Source organism: Amblyomma americanum, chromosome 5, assembly GCF_052857255.1.
Source record: "Amblyomma americanum isolate KBUSLIRL-KWMA chromosome 5, ASM5285725v1, whole genome shotgun sequence".
In the NCBI taxonomy this organism is placed as follows: domain Eukaryota; kingdom Metazoa; phylum Arthropoda; class Arachnida; order Ixodida; family Ixodidae; genus Amblyomma; species Amblyomma americanum.
The window spans coordinates 199225965-199243131 of NC_135501.1; the positions used below are offsets into that span (position 1 = coordinate 199225965).

A 17167-nucleotide genomic window follows, 5' to 3' on the forward strand; every position below is an offset into this window, starting at 1 on the left:
ACTCCGGGTGTGTGGTGAAGCCTCCGAAGTTAGTCACGTGACGAGGGAAATGGCGGGAAATAAGCCGGACTTTGAACGAGGCGTGAGCTCGGCCAATCTGGAGACAATCAAAATAAACTCTTTGCCGCGACTGGGTTTCGAACACGCGGCGGCGCGAACAGATCAGCCTGGCTGGCCATTGCCCGAGAGCACTATATAGTCTATCGCCGCAGACGATCGTGCACGGCCTCGGTGTTAAAACTGAACACACACTCACGCTGTGAATTGCACGTCGTCTTCTTCGTCAAACATCCATCTGTGCGCTAGTCACGAACGGAAAGGAAACGCGATTTCAGGTACGTGGCGCTGGTGTTCGTCTGCAAAAAAACCCGTTTTCGCACAATAATAACAATAATAAATGTGGTTTTTTTGGCGGGAAAGGAAATGGCGCAGTATCTGTCTCACATATCGTTTGACACCTGAACCGCGCCGTAAGGGAAGGGGTAAAGGAGGGAGTGAAAGAAGAAAGGATAATAGGTGCCGTAGTGAGGGCCGCGGAATAATTTCGACCACCTGGGGATCTTTAACGTGCACTGACAGCGGACAGCACACGGGCGCCTTAGAGTTTTGCCTCCGTAAAGACGCACCCGCCGCGGTCGGGTTCGAACACCGGGATATTTCGTAGTTAGCAGTGCAAAACCGTAAGCATTTTTTTTTTTGTTACGGTGACCAGGAGTACGGCAATGTACTCTCCAAACAGATTAAATGCAAGTTGAAGCAGTCAGCGGTGGATTTTATTGCGCCTCTTTTTGTCGGCAAGCACTCCCCGCTTTTTAGCACCCCCCCCCCCCCCCCCCCCCCCCCCCCCCCCCCCCCCCCCCCCCCCCGTCGAGCAGTGACAGAGGTTCTCGAACCGCCCGCGTATATATATACGGAGGACTCGGGAAACAGAGTAATGTTGCTCGTCGAAACGCCTACACAACTCGCGCACACGGCCCCCCCTCTCCGATACTCCTCGCCTTAAGAATGAAAAACGCCCGCACTGGTACAGGTGGCAATAGTATAAGCACCTTCTCCGGAAGGGTCGGTTGCCCCCGTCACAAAACAATGCGGACTGTACGTGGCGCACGCACGAATGAGCGGGAACTCGTGAGATGACGCTTTGGCAAACAGTGAGTCAACTGCCAACCCCGCAGATCGGTTGGTCACGACGTCAAAAGGGGCGCTGCTTCCTACAAAGAAATTAGCTTGACTTGTAAGTCATTAGGTTATAAGTTATACTTCTTTTCTACCGTCTTTATTTATTGAGAAACAAAGAGGTCTCGGGTAACAGGGCGTACAAGACAGACATGCGCTGCCTATAACGAGGCCCTTACACCGGCACACTGTTCAGCGATTATATATCTTATCAGAGATATCGCCGATACTTATCAGCTATAGGTAACAGCTGCCATCGACCTGATACAAAGGTTTTTTATTCATACCGCCTCACAGGCTCCAAAAACGAAGTATTGTGTGTGAGGAGGGGGTGGGGGGGGGGATTACATAGGTGTAATGACAAGAGCCTGAGTAACACGTTTATTGAATCTTATTGACTGTTAGTACCGGGTCACTATTAGTACCGGTAGGAACATCATTATACAGTGTTTAATGACACGTTAGTAGCTTGAAAAAAATGGCCGTCATTCCGGCCCTAAAACGAGCTGGGTCACGAATATTCACGATGTGTTTCGGGAGACCATTCCAGTGAATGATAGTCGAAATTACGGTTCTACCAGAAATGCGTTGGAATCTCAGAGCGTTGCCTAAACGACGTGAGGTGCAGTTTGGTTGTACAGGAGGCAGCGTTGAAGAGTAGGCACTGCAGACTATTCTGTGCAGTAGGCAGATTTTAGGGCGATTAATCTCTATTAGCTATCTCTAGAGAGTTCCAAGTGGCACGCATTCCGTTGCGTTTTCTTTACTGAACCGAAGAACGGACGACAACCTTTCTGGGCGCCCGGTCACCTTCACCGGTTCAAGAACGTCGCGCTGTTGGTCACAGAGTCAGCCGAGCGAGCAGCTACGGGGGACGGCGCGCCGAGAAATCGGAGCCCTACTCAAGAGCAACACCCCCCTCGGAGCACACAAGCGTAGTACGCGGAATCAAGTTCGAGAAGCGCCGCTGAATCGAGACCACCGATGGCTCGGATGCAACTCAAGGAGGCGGCGGCTTGTCCCCGCCAAAGGACCCCCCCCCCCCCCTCCAGCCAATGGCGTCGGCCGATTCTACTGACTTTGCTAGTATATGACAATGCAGGGAGCGCGCCACAGTGGAGAGATGGGTCTATCCCGGAGCACAGAGGGAAATTATCCCCTTTCATCTACAACTCCCTGCATTGTCACGCTAGCTGGATCATGAGAATCGGCCGACGCCATTGGCTGGAAAGGAATCCTTCGACGGGGGAAAAGAGGCTGCGTTCTTAAGCTGTATCCGACTATAGAGGGGGTGCACCACAAACGACTGATTAGCTATAAAAGGTTAACAAAAACTGGGGGGGGGGGGGGGATGTGCGCGCGCAACAAACAAAACTTTATTTCATGGCGCATAAGCGGCTAAGGCTATCGTGCGCCGAACGCAAGGTTAAATAAAAGGTCGGTCAAAAAGTGACGCACAATCTCCTACTGTTCGGTAACGGTAAGCACTAGGGAAATGCAATTTTGTGGGTAGAAGCATCAGTCCTATAGCACCTAACCCATACCTAATTAGTCTTTCCTGTGGTCTCAGGTAAGCCACCACGGATGATCAACGTGACAACCAGCTAAACCAACGTGCACTGATCGAATTCCTCTGCGAATCCGTCGTTAACTCAGCAGAATCGATTCCCAGCAAGCTACCGTCAGTCTACGGTGTCGACACAATGAATCGAAGTAATGCGTTTCGATGGCTTCAGAGGTTTTGGCGTGGATATTAGTAGCAGTGGTTTATTAAAATAGTAATAAAAAGGAAGGAAAAGATTTTTTCTAGCCCCGTAATCTGAAGCACCTGAGCTGGGGCAGCGGAAATAAAGGATAGCAGGCAGAATGGAGAAATGAAATGAAAGAGGTGAGGGCACAGGAAGAGGGGATAGGCGGAGAAGTAATATACACAAACTATTTACACAATAAGAAATGCGTACAGGTTGCGCGCGTATTTAGTGCGTGGAGATTACAATATCCGGGTCCAGCCTGAACGCGGCTATAGACCGTTAACCATCACAACAGGTCTATAGACGGTCTATAGACCGTTGACCGTCACAACCGATGAAAACGCGAGTCATTGACGAACTAACCTAAAATTACAGATGCAGCCCCACGAGACGGATAACGAGTACGGAAAAAAGATCCGTCTCAACGCTAATCAAACGATTACGATACATAAAAATTTGTGCTCGCTGGGTTGCACGGTTCTCGTCAAGGGAGATTTACGCAAATCAGGAACAACGTGCGTGACGGTCTTCTGCGAAGTTTCTTTGCGGGTTGCTTTCACGAAATCATCCCGTGTGATGAAACCTGGCTGTCTCATTGCGGTGCTGACAGCAAAAGGCAGTGAACGGAATGGACACATGCAGGACCTCCGCGTCGAAAGACGCCAAGACTTGCGAATCGTCGCGCCACAAATTGACGGAGACTTTTTTTTTTTTTCGCGATCACGAGAGCGTGATCTTCACAGAGTTTCTCGAACGCGGAAAGACCATTACCAAAGACCGATAGTGTTGGTCCTTGGACAAGCTTCAACGCACCTTACGAGCAAGGATGCCAGAGTTACACGTGAATACTTTACTTGTTACCCCCCCCCCCCCCTTCTTATGTAATGCCCAACCCAGGGCCCTTAAGGGATAATAAATGATGATGATGAAGGGACACCAAGTTGAATCACGGTAACGCCACACAGCGCGCGGCACACAGGACAATTCGGAAGATTGGCCAACTGGGATGGACAGTGGCGCCACAACCCCTTTACACTACCGCAACCTGATTTACATAGCGCAATCTGATTTCAATATCTTCGGATGACTGAAGGCTCATCTGCGCGGCAAACAGGTCCGAGACAAGTTTATTGCGTGTGTAAAAAAAAAAATGAAGTAATGACCAACCAAGAGGTTTACGAACGTTCATTCGTGTGATGGAAACAATGATGGCTGCATTGCAGTGAATCAAATGGATAATAAATAAGGTGGCATTTCCAAAGGCTATAAAAAGAAAAATGGTAGGTGTAACGTTAAGAGGCAGGAAGAGAGCAGAGTGGGTGAGAGAACAAAAGCGGGTTAATGACATCCTAGTCGAAATCAAGAGGACGAAATGGACTCGGACAGGGCATGCAATGAGAAGGCAAGATAACCGCTGGTACTTAAGAGTAACGGAGTGGATTCCAAGAGACGGCAGCGCAGCAGGGGCGGCAGAAGGTTATGTGGGCGGATGAGATTAGGAAGTTTGCGGTGACAGGATGGCCGCAGCTGGCACATGACAGGGTAAATTGTAGAGACACGGGAGAGGCCTTTGCCCTGCAGTGGGTGTAGTCAGGCTGATGATGATTACGTGCTCGGTACAGCGGTAACTACCGAGCTACATTGGACCGCGTGTTATTTTATGACCGACCGTTGTACGTCTCTTTTTGTGTCAAAGAACCCAGAATTAAGTTTTCACAATGTTACAGTTCATACAAAGCTGCTGCTGCGTCTTAAGAAGACCCACAAACCAGGTTGTCGCACCACGAAGAAGTGATACAAAAATAAACAAACAAATAAGAAAGAAAAACTAATAATAAATATTATGCAGCGCCAAGCAGAATATGATAAGGTGAGGGGGGGGGGGATGTATGGAGGAGCGGTTTTGGGAAAGACAAAGGATCAGCCACCGCATAACGAGCCCACGCGGCGGCAGCGTCTCTCTCTTCACACACACACACACACACACACACACACACACACACACACACACACACACACACACACACACACACACACACACACACACACACACACACACACACACACACACACACACACACACACACACACACACACACACACACACACACACACACACACACACACACACACACACACACACACACACACACACACACACACACACACACACACACACACACACACACACACACACACACACACACACACACACACACACACACACACACACACACACACACACACACACACACACACACACACACACACACACACACACACACACACACACACACACACACACACACACACACACACACACACACACACACACACACACACACACACACACACACACACACACACACACACACACACACACACACACACACACACACACACACACACACACACACACACACACACACACACACACACACACACACACACACACACACACACACACACACACACACACACACACACACACACACACACACACACACACAGAGAGAGAGAGAGAGACAGAGAGAGACAGACAGACAGACGCGCGCACGAAAACGCGGTAAAAACTGCGCACAACGCGCACGAAAGACTGCGCACTGTCTCTTTTTCGCGGCGCCGTCAGATCCAGATGAGACGGCGGCTGTGACGACGTTGCAACTCGGGAAAAGACAGCGAAGGCGCGGAAGGAAGCGCGACAGCCGATACACGAGAACGCGCCTGCGTAGCGAACAAGGCGAAACCTCTCGCTTCGCCTCCAAGGGGAAAAAAACAAACAAAAACTGCCAGTACGTGGTCTGCGCAGGCCTTATCAATCGAAACGAGTCCTCCGAGAGCGAAAGACTTTTCCCGAAGCTAAAGCGCTAGGCCAGTGAATGGAACGATTTGGTTAGAGTACTGTTAGGTTAGTCTAGAAACAGCGCAACTATGGTAGTGAAGCTCACTCACAAAGGCCGAATTAAAATATCCGTGACACACACAGAGACACGCGTGCATTTACGAACCGTAAACCAATAACACAGCACAATATTTGAACTTAATACCGTATACATTTGAGTAAGCAAGGCTTAGTGGTGAGCCTGTCGATACTGCATGTTGAAGACGATTTTTTTTTTATCAAAAAGACATGCACATAAGGGAAAACAACTTAGAACAAGGACTGGACTGGTTTGGTGGGTGAAACATAAAAGAAAGGGCCCACAGAAGAAGAAAGTTCACTTAACAGAACACGTCGTGGGACTAGTTGGTGAAGCATAGTTTCTGGACTGGACTGGTCCAGCCCTTGTCCTGTGTTGTTTTCCCGTAAGTGCACGTTTTATCATTATTTGTTTTGGCTGGAAAAAATCCTCAACATTCGTGTAAGTGAAGCGCGTTTTTCTTTTTTCCGAGATTTTGACGATGTGCAGCCTTCACGAGAACAGCGAAGTCCCCATTCGGGAAATTTGCTCTCAGATAATCTGAGGGGAAAAATTTGGTGAACAGGGAATTTTTACGGAGTTTCGTGAAATTTTAAGGGACGAAATTGTCTCCTATTTTCCCCATCCGAGGAAGTTTTGGGGAAATTTTAAGGGACGAAATTGTCTCCTATTTTCCCCATCCGAGGAAGTTTTGGGGAAATTTTAAGGGACGAAATTGTCTCCTATTTTTTCCCCATCTGAGGAAGTTTTGCAAGCTGCTGCAGGTGATTTTTTTTTAAAAAAAGACCCTGAAATAGCGAATAGGAAATTTTCGGTTACGGTAAGGAACATCAATGACACAAGAAAGCGACGCGTTTCCCTCATTCCGTTATGCCTCGACCCGCATTGCAATATGAATTGTGATGACTTGCGGCTCGTAGGGCACTTTATTGGCAGACGTGACGTCACGTAAACTTACTTCAAAAAATAATAATGCAGCTACCGCAGTCCGGTATAGATGCCCGCGAAGCGTGACGCGTGTGGAAAACATACACACGCGAAACGCTGTTGCTCTACGACTTTTTTTTTTTGCTTTTCAAATTATCGGGTGAGAAGTTGGGTTGAGAGGGGGGAGCGGCCCTTACACCGGCGTATACGGTATATGCAGACACGCATGAATGAATTCACAGGGAGTAAACCGATAACGAGCCACAATATCTTATTGTGCTATAGGTTATCGGTTTACATTTGGCACTCGTTCATGTGTACTATCTATGCATATAGGTATGTCGCAATTATTCGCCCCAAAGTCTGCAGCTGCACGCAGGCGCCTCTGGGTGTACCTCGCCTTTGTGTTGCAGGATGCTGAGCCAGTGCCAGGCGACGTGTCGCGTCCATTGGCCCAATAATCCAAACTACTAGGTTAGGTTAGGTTATAAAGAAAGGAAAGGCGCGGTACAACAGTCGCACTCGGTGCGGACAATAATAATAATAATTGGTTTTTGCGGAAAGGAAATGGAGCCGTATCTGTCTCATATACGGTTGGACACCTGAACCGCGCCGTAAGGGAAGGGATAAAGGAGGGAGTGAAAGAAGAAAGGAAGAAGGAGGTGCCGTAGTGGAGACCTACGGAATAATTTCGACCACCTGGGGATCTTTAACGTGCACTGACATCGCACAGCACACGGGCGCCTTAGCGTTTTTCCTTCCCTTACGGCGCGGTTCAGGTGTCCAAAGATATATGAGACAGATACTGCGCCATTTCTTTCCCCCCAGAAAAACAATTATTATTAACTCCATAAAAACGCAGCCGCCGCGGTCGGGTTCGAACCCGGGAACTCCGGATCAGTAGTCGAGCGCCCTAACCACTGAGCCACCGCGGCGGGTCGGTGCGGACACCAGAACGGCGATGATGAAGGTAGGTGGTGTGATGAAGGGATGATGAAGGCAGGTGGTGAGAAAAAGCGGTGGGAGAGATCGCGCTCTGAATGGAATTCCCGCGTTTGGGAAACCGCCCCACTCGCACGAGAGATAAAATCACACGACGGGCGCGTGGAGCCCAGACAGCTTGGGCGCTGTCAGACAAACGCACTGCTTCGGAATGTAGCCCTTCTCCTCCTCCCATATGCTATCGCACATACAAGCACCCTGTCCAAGTGGATCATCAAATGCTTTCCTGATGTCTATGCGGCATTGTCTTTAAAAGAACGCAAGAAAGAGTTCCGCGTGCGCATGGCCGAACCGGTAAACTCGGCAACAAAAGAGAAAAAAAAGCTGGCTGGATGTGAATGTGCGAAACATAAATCATTTGGGCGCAGATCGACAGGCCAATCGCCTAAAACTCCTGCAGATATGAGGGGCCTTGTGTGCTCCGTCTGCTGCCACCAAATACTATGCAGTCGGATGCAACTCAAGTCTGCAGTGAAGCTCCGCCCGCATTCAGGACCGCCGCACAGAATCTCTCCACGACAAAAAAGTAGTCCGTTGATATAAAACTTCTTTTGTCACCTAAACAAGAAGCTAATCACGAGAAAAAATATAACCAGTTTTGATACCTGGATTGTTTAATAAAGTCAAACTTTAAAAAGCCGATTTCGTTTACTGTTGTGATTGGCTAGCGGAGTAATACAGGATGCTGCGGACCGTGGCCAAATGTTAACTTCTTTTTTTAAGTTGTATCCTACTATATGCGACAGCTAGGCCGCGAGGCGGCGCTGCGATAAATTTGCTCCCGACAGCGCGCGTCCCGTAAACTTTTGGAGCCGGCTGTACACGTGATGGTGTGGTGGTGGTGGTGTACGAGGGGGTGTTCATGCCAGTGGACCCTATAATGAAGTACAGAAGTCTGCCAAAAAGAATTAACGGACTTGTCGGTAGTTGTGTTCTTTTCTTCGTCTGTGTCTTTTCTGCGCTCTTTCGTCCCGGAGTACAGAGAACAGGTTTGTTCGTTACGACCCCCCCAAGATGATGTGGATTTCTTCCGCGTTGTGTGACTCACCGACAGCGTGAATGCGGCTAATTGCACGTTTCCTTGATTATGCAAAACCCAGCTGGATCATCAAGCTGGCAGGCGTGTGAAGCTGCTGACAAATCAATCACTTGCGCAAGACAGTGGAGAGCGTCAGCGCAGCCAGACGCCGTAAGCCAACTCGTCGCCGCTGTTGATTCGCTGCCCTGAACGGTATAGGAAGAAACCACCACCTAGCACTGCGCATGCGCAAAAGGCACCCGGGAGGTCCGGCATACGTCCACGTTAGTAGATCTCCGCTGTGCTAAAGCTCTTATAGTGTGACACACCACAAGTACACGCGCATATAGAGAGAGACAGTTGCAAGCGCTGCACAGAAATATTTCCAAGAATAGAATCACAGAAGAAGTACACGAGCAGCATTGCGTTTTATAACAAAGCAGACGACGACCCGTTGTCTTCACCACTTCGCGCACCCACGTGACCTCTACACGTCACATCCATCTTTAGGCACGATGTCAAACCCAGTCACTCTCCCACGCTTCTAGAACGGCACCGTAGGAAGACTGCAACATTTGGGAAAGCGTTCGCGCATACCACTTCAGAGGATGCTTTACTACGCACAACAATAACTATAATTATTATAATGGTTATGAGAAAAGGAAAGGTGCAGTAAAAGCCTCGCGCTGAGTGAACGCCCGAAACACGCCGTGAAGGAAAGGATAAAAGAGGGAGGAAACGCAAGTAGAGAGCGAAAGTGGCGCCCTACTGGAGGACTCCGGATTAATTCCGACCATCCGGGGTCCTTTTAACTTGCACTGACGTCACTCTGCACACGGGCGTCTTATTGCATTTCGCCTCCATCGAGGCGCGGTCGCCACTGCCCGGATTCCACCCCGCGACCTCGTGCACAGAAGCCGAACACCATAAATTGTATATTGTCGCCACTCCACGTAACGGCAGGGAAGAACAGTTTTTTTTTTTTTTGCTTTCCACATCTTGATGTGCCGAACCTACACTGAGCTATGAAACAGCGGGGGACAGCGGCGTAGGATGCTGACGAAAAACGCAGACGAGGTCAGTGACGTAAAGAGGCAAACAGCAGGCACAAACTCGCGGGGTGAAATCCTGGGGAACCGAACCCACAACCTCCGTTCTCTCCCCTCTTCCTGCAAAGGCCTTTCGCTGTTCTCAATCCTGCTACGATGCGCGCATGCGCAGTCAGTTGCCGGCACGGCGTGGAAGCTGCAGCGCAGTACAACGCTAGAGCCAGGGTATTTTGATAGCTACCACTGTTCCCGTAACTTCCCCCAAAGATGCGCTAGTTGTTTGTAGAGGCATAACCAGCCACCACGAGGGACGCCAGCATCAACTGCAGTGACTGCAGGGCAGCCATGGGCAGCAAGCAGCCATTACGCTAAGGCAGAACCTTTGCACACACGGAAACGGGTTTCTGTGTTAGGAGCCTGATAAGTAAAGCTTTAGTTTAATAAGTTTAAGCAGAAAGTATAGAATTCGATTATAAAATAAAGTTCGCTCATTTTTTTTTTTTTTCATGCAGACGAGTCGAAATTTAGACAATTGTTTTGCGGCTTCGCAGTGCTTTTGCGCGTGTCCTAGGGTCAGGTGCACTGAATAGTAGTATAGTGTTCCAGTACACTATAATAGTAGTGCCTATCTCTCCACATACGAGACTGTGCGCTCCGATCGACGCGGCGCAGTCGCCATCGTCAGCGTGCTAAGCCTTTTCCGTAGCGTTATGCAAACAAGCTACACGGCCAGTTGCTCCTGCACATGCGCACTAAGCACACGTCCAGCAGCTAGAGGCAGCGGAAACGGTAAGCTAAAGCGCTCTATTCACGTAGGCGGGCCCGTTATTCGGGAGCATAACAGCAGCCTCTCCCCACGTGAGCGGCACGCCAAGACAGGCGCATAAGTCTGAACTAATAATAATAATTGGTTTTTTGGGGAAAGGAAATGGCGCAGTATCTGTCTCATATATCGTTGGACACCTGAACCGCGCCGTTAGGGAAGGGATAAGGGAGGGAGTGAAAGAAGAAAGGAAGAAGGAGGTGCCGTAGTGGAGGGCTCCGGAATAATTTCGACCACCTGGGGATCTTTAACGTGCACTGACATCGCACAGCACACGGGCGCCTTAGCGTTTTTCCTCCATAAAAACGCAGCCGCCGCGGTCGGGTTCGAACCCGGGAACTCCGGATCAGTAGTCGAGCGCCCTAACCACTGAGCCACCGCGGCGGGTGTAAGTCTGAACGTCCGTTTTCTAAACCCCCAAACGCGACGAAACAGTCACGTTGAACGTGACCAAAGCGTCGGGGGCGTTAAGTGGCGCGGCACTGTTTTTTTTCCTGTTTTCATTCTTTCTTTGTCTCGCAGCGACACCACCAGGCGCTCAACAAAAAGAATTTAAAAAGAAAGTGCCGAAACCCGCGCGAAGCGATTCGCGACAGCAACTTAAAAGAAAGTCTGCCGGAGTCACGAGGCGATGGCACAACGTCAGGGCACGAGTCGTCGCAATTTTCGCGCGGCTGTCCTCTCCCTTTCCCCCTTTCCATCTCCCGTCCGCAACTTTTCCCAGACGACTTTGGCGTCACAAATCTGACGCATTTACGTCTGGCCTCGCCGATACTTCCCCATCCATCACAGCGCCGCTCGGCTGTCGAGTTGAAGAGGCATCGTTAGAATGGTTAAAATCATCCTTTAAACGCAAGCGCGGTACGGATATGCAAGAAAAAAGAAACGCTATAAATGCGGAACTTGCGGTGCATTTTGCGTGGCCTCACTCCTGTTTCCATCATCTCACATTATCATTCAGGACGCGGTGTTATACTGTTATGTGCATCTAGGTTTAATGCGGCCGTTCTTAACTGTTGCTTCATCATTATAGTGTCTAGTTCGATTTAATATCGAAAATCTCTGCAAACTAATACAATGTGGAAACTAGCTAGTCGTTTTTACGCAGTCTTGTTCACCCATCATATTCCCACATTTAAAGTGTAGGGTTAAAACAAAAACCAATTTATTTCACTCTCTCCCAGCAGTTATGTAGCCCACAGTGAAATAGTTACAGCACCTCTTCTTTAGTAACAACCTCGTTCCAAAACGATCAAACGAGGTGGAGAGGGCTGAATGGCATCCACTAGTGAATTAGGCATATACATCTGTATAGATTAAAATTTCTTTCCCTATTATCCACTGCCAACCTGTAAAAGTAACCAGGTTAACAGCAAAATGCTGAGACCCCCAAAATATGGACGCCTATGATTTTGCGTCAAGTCAACTGTGGGCTGCCCGAACTGATTGAACCATGACTGAGATTACAGCATCAACAGCACCTCATAGTTTGTCATTCATACGGGGGCACACAGATATGCTTACTCAAAGAAACAGCGCGCGGCCTGATGGCTAGGTTTTAACGCTGCAACGCTCTGCGTACCACATGTCATACAAACTGTGCAAATGTCAGCAGTTTTTTTCTTCTGCCCAAAAAAGAATAAGTAATTTTCACACCATTGTACAAACCACATCACCAACAACACGCTTCCCAGAGCAGCTTCCGGAGATACAAAAGTAATCAACAACTGCACTGTGGTATCAGCAGGCAATGGAAAAATTTTTCATTATGTTACTGCACAAACACCCACCGTCAAAAGTATATGGAAGGCAACTCTGTCAAAAAAATACTATTTCCTTGCCCTCAAGGCATACTGCGAGTCGAGCTTGAGAGTTAATGGCGCATCAAGTAATTCACACAATCACAATTAGGCTGCACATATCTATTCCAGGATGCACAAACCTCACTAATACTGCCTTCCATAAAGTATTGACTTCAGCTGTACAAGCCTCAGTACACTTGCAATTTTAGTAATTTGAGAAATTCAGAATTTAGCACAATTTAGTAATTTTAACTACAAACTAATAATATAAATCTCAATAAATGTAGAAACTCTTTACATTACTGCAATGTAGAGACCGGTAATGCTGAAATGCTAGAAGTTCGAAACTTTTATCCCGCATTTTCACTGTCTGGGCACCGCGGAGTTAAAGCACACTTTTGCAACTGCTCTCATTAAAAAAAAGAAGAAAATTAATGCGAGGCTCTTGAGTGAAACAGCAATATAACCTAGGATCTCATGTCTAGGCAAGGGTTCATGCCCTGCCTGAAGAGGACAGTGGTCGCTGAATAATTGAAAACACGGAGGAGGGTCAATGGCAGAGACAGTTTGTCTCATAAATGTGAATTTGCTGCGCTTCCCTCTGCCAGAAAAACAAGGCACCTACTATGTTCTCGTTAAACGGCAGAATGGTCACGACATTTGGCAAGCCAGCGTGCATGTCAGGACCCCTTCCTCAGAGCATCCACAAGCCAGAGATTATGTGCAGTGCTGAAAAGCTACCGCACAGCATGTGAATGAGGGCAGCCTCGCAACAAAATCCAACAGCGTTGCACAGAATTTTCAAGGAAAGGTATAGCATTTCTTGCATTGAAAGGAAAAAGTTATTCAGAAAGGAGCTTCCATTATACTGTTGCAATAATAGGTTTGAAGCTAGTTCTGTGGCTCTTTGACAATACCTATGTGTTACAATGTTGTGCAAGTCATTATTTCTTTTTTTCATTCTCACATGTTTGTCTACTTCTCTGGAAGCTCAATACATGAATACGTCACATACTCGGTACAACAAGTCAACTGCCAAGCAAGTCCCATACTCAGTAGAACTCTGCTCGTCGAAAAAGCATACTTAAGTGGAAACTTTTTATGGTAGTCATTCACTGTCACAGACTGCAACACTAATTTTATATCAATATTAAGATTTGCTTATGAGCATGAGAAAGCAAATATGTGCCAAAAAAATAAGCTGAAGTTGGCATAGTCAGAGAAACATGTGCCGTTAGGCGGCCGAAATTACACTCCAACTACAAGCAACATCAACTAAACTGCACCTAATTAAGTGGAATAACTTTAGTAACAACTCAGTGTAGCTATATTAACGGTTCTTGCTTCACGAACCATTTGAACAAGTCTCACATTTTCACACTGCAGTTGCTTTTTTGGCTTTTACAAAGCCATTTGCTCTATCTTGCAATATTAATGAAGAAAACTCAAAGAAGAGTTTTAAAAATCACCTTTAGCAAATAAGTATACCGGGAAATGCAGTAGTGTAGGTTTAAAGAAACCTTAGGCGTGCATAACTCCACTTGAAAGATGTAGCTTTCATTTTTATACAGATATGAATGAGATACACCTCATGATGCTTGTGCTTTGCTAGCTTCAAAAAAAAATTTGCCTGCATTGTCTCGCTGCTATTGTCTTCTCAAGAAGAAAAAAAAAGTTAACTGAATTTTCTTGCATACCAGTGAGGAAGCATACTTTTAATGCCCATGCTATCATGTAGTAGCACTGCACATGTGAAACATCTCATGTACCCTGGTGACCTACTTATCAGAGCACTCATTGTTCACAGATCCCATGAAGCTATCTCACATTTCAGCACAGATATCCACAAGGTGCAAGAACAATGCTGACCTCAATGTAGGGCATGCGGCCAATCGAGAAACATGGCCACCGAATATTCCATTACTTCAGCACTGCAAGTGTGCAGCAAAACTACGGAAAGACATAATGGCAATTGCACTTCATATCCAAAACTGCACATTTCTCACTTGTGTACAAAAGGTGGCAACATCATAGTTCTTATCCAAAGAGCTCAAAAATCCATACGCCATCCACATCGTGACGACAGCTTCATGTTAAAATCTTTCGCTGTATCTTCAACTAACCCAAAGGGCTTTTCTCTTCCTCCAGTGCTTTGCATACGTGAGTAATCAGCATTCAAAGTTAACTGAACCCTGTTTTTTCCCCTGCCTTCAGAACACAACCTTTCTTTTCACAAATACCCACAACCCCAATAATTCTCCACGTTAATTTTTTTACAGTTGCCAAATAAATGTGCTTGTATTATCACTGGGGGATAAAATGGTTTGACCGTGTGTGTATACAAAGTACTAAAGACAAGATGCATTACCACCTACCGCATTTTACAAAAGTTGACTTCAATATCAGAGGGTTTTTTTCTCTCACATAGGTAATCCTGACGGAGTGGTGTCCCTCTCATCGTAGCATAATACATACATTGAGCACAAATTTTCACGCTGATTTGCATGATTAACGATGATGAAATTCATGTTCAATGACCCTTTCAAAGCCTCACTTGCCACATCCAGTCTATATGAGTTTCCTCCAGGCGATTCGCATAACGAATAGACATGTTGCATGAAAGTGACAGCCAATCTAACTATTAAGGACAAAACCCCTGCACAAAATCCTGCATTTCTTGAGTGAATAATGTATATATGGCTCGGGCTTGCATTGCTAAGAGCTCAAGCCTGTTCCCCCTTTCACAAATAATATTGGAACAGTAAAGGCTGCATTCAATGCATTAGTATTAAGTTGATCATTAGACTACAGAATGTCTGAAATACAGCCACGATCCAAACGCATGTAGTACGAACATGCTTGACTCATTTGGTAGATGGAAAACACTATAATGCCTTACCACGAGAAAACCACTAACATAGAATGGCACTACTAAGTCACAAGGACTTCAGTGTTGTACACCGAGGAATCAGCGACAGTCAGATTCATTCATTCTCTCCTAAAGTGTCCTACATACACAGGTTAAAAGATCTTTCAAAATGGACTTGAATTTTCTGTTTATTCAGTGATGATCTATGGCACAAGCATATTGTAAAGGAAAAAAATTGTAGGCTTGGTGTGCACAAACAAAGGGGCAATAACCTGACGAATGAGAGTCACCTTCGGCAGACAGACTGCGCAACTTTCATGCAAAGTGGCCTGTCAATGAATACGAGTGCTATACCAAACTGGCTTGACGTCAAGTGCGCCTAGTCACAGCATTCCGGCTTTCAACCTTACCTGAGACGGGTACGACCTTGAGGACTCGATACGTGCGCGGCCGTAATGATGACAGTGAGTGACAGCGAATACGTCATTAGACACCGCTGTGCAAACACCAGTACACCCGTTGCCCCACTTGAGCTTTTGCCCAGAAATGCCGACCGAGACGAACCCCCGGGGTGCGCGCCGAGCTCATTAGGCAGCCCGTCAGGAGGGCCCACAGCACGTACCTTGGCAAGCCGTGCCCGCTTGATGAGGTCGTTGAGCTTGCGTAGCGCAGCGTTGCGCGGCAGCCCCTGGATGTCGTTGAAGAGGTCCTGCTCCTCGGCCTCGAACAGCTTGCGGTTGGTGTCGTAGCGCAGCGGTTGGTCCCAGAAGGAACCGATGTAGACGCGCGCCACCTCGGGTGTGTTGAGCACCTTGCCCAGGGACCACATGAGCGCTCCGTAGACGCGCATCAGCTGCTGGTGGTCCACCATGTCCGCCTTGTTGAGCACGATGCGGATCTTGTCGTCGTGGCCGCGCAACGCCTCGATGCTCCGTCGGAACTCGTCCGAGATGTCCAGCTTGTGCGCGTCGAAAAGCAGGATGATGCGATCGACGCGCTCCGCGAACCACTCGAGCACGCCCGTGAAGTCGTAGCCCCGGTCGACGCGCTGCTTTTCGCCGCTCAGGATGCCCGGCGTGTCGATGATGGTCATGCTCTGCAGCACGGGTGACGCCAATTGCGAGCACTGGAAACGGTTGAGGAACGCGTTGCCGAACTTGGCGAGCGGACGGAACTGCTTCTTGGGGTCGACTACGAGCGCGTTACCCGGAATGACGCCCTCCTGGTCACCGTACATGACGGCGATGAATCGGTCCGTCGTCGGCTCGGGACCGATCCGGATGCCCGGAAAGTCCCGCTCGAGTAAGTAGCGGATGAAGGTGGTCTTTCCCGTCGAGTACTGACCCACGAGCAGGATCATGGGCTTGGACTCGAAGTCTGGGTCGTCCAGAGGCGGCGAGTGAAAGTCGTGGAACAGGTAGTGCTCCTCCAGCGGCAGGATCTTAGCCTTGTAGATTTTCTTGAGGCCCTCGACGACCGTGTTGTAGATCTCGGGGTGCCGTTTGCGGCCGTCATCGTTGTTCAGCCAGCTGAACATCTTGTCCAGCTACTGCTTCTGCTTGTGCGGCCGCCCCAGGCTGCTGCCACCGTGCTTGCTGCCGCCCCTTCGAAGGGTGCGTCACACGTCACTTCCCCCTCCGTCATCACGATGATGATGATGGCTGCCGCCGCTGTGCTTCTTTCCTGCCTTCCTTCTCTCCTTTCTTTTTTTTTTTTTAGAGCAACGCACGCGTTCTTTCTCCTCCTACCGCCCCACCCTTCGCCTGCCGCATGCCTTTCGACAAGCGGAGTTACGTCACGCTGCGTTTATTTGTTTTTCTTTAGTTGAA

General features: G+C 48.2%; 1 protein-coding gene across 1 annotated transcript in view; it reads right to left on the minus strand.

Annotated features, from left to right (window-relative positions):
* The window catches only part of Past1 (putative achaete scute target 1), a 42537-nt gene extending 25370 nt beyond the window's left edge, over positions 1-17167 (minus strand). Inside the window, exon 1 of the mRNA XM_077666440.1 lies at positions 15961-17167. Coding sequence (XP_077522566.1) covers positions 15961-16875 — 915 coding nt within the window. The 5' untranslated portion in view covers positions 16876-17167. The remainder of the gene's footprint in view (positions 1-15960) is intronic.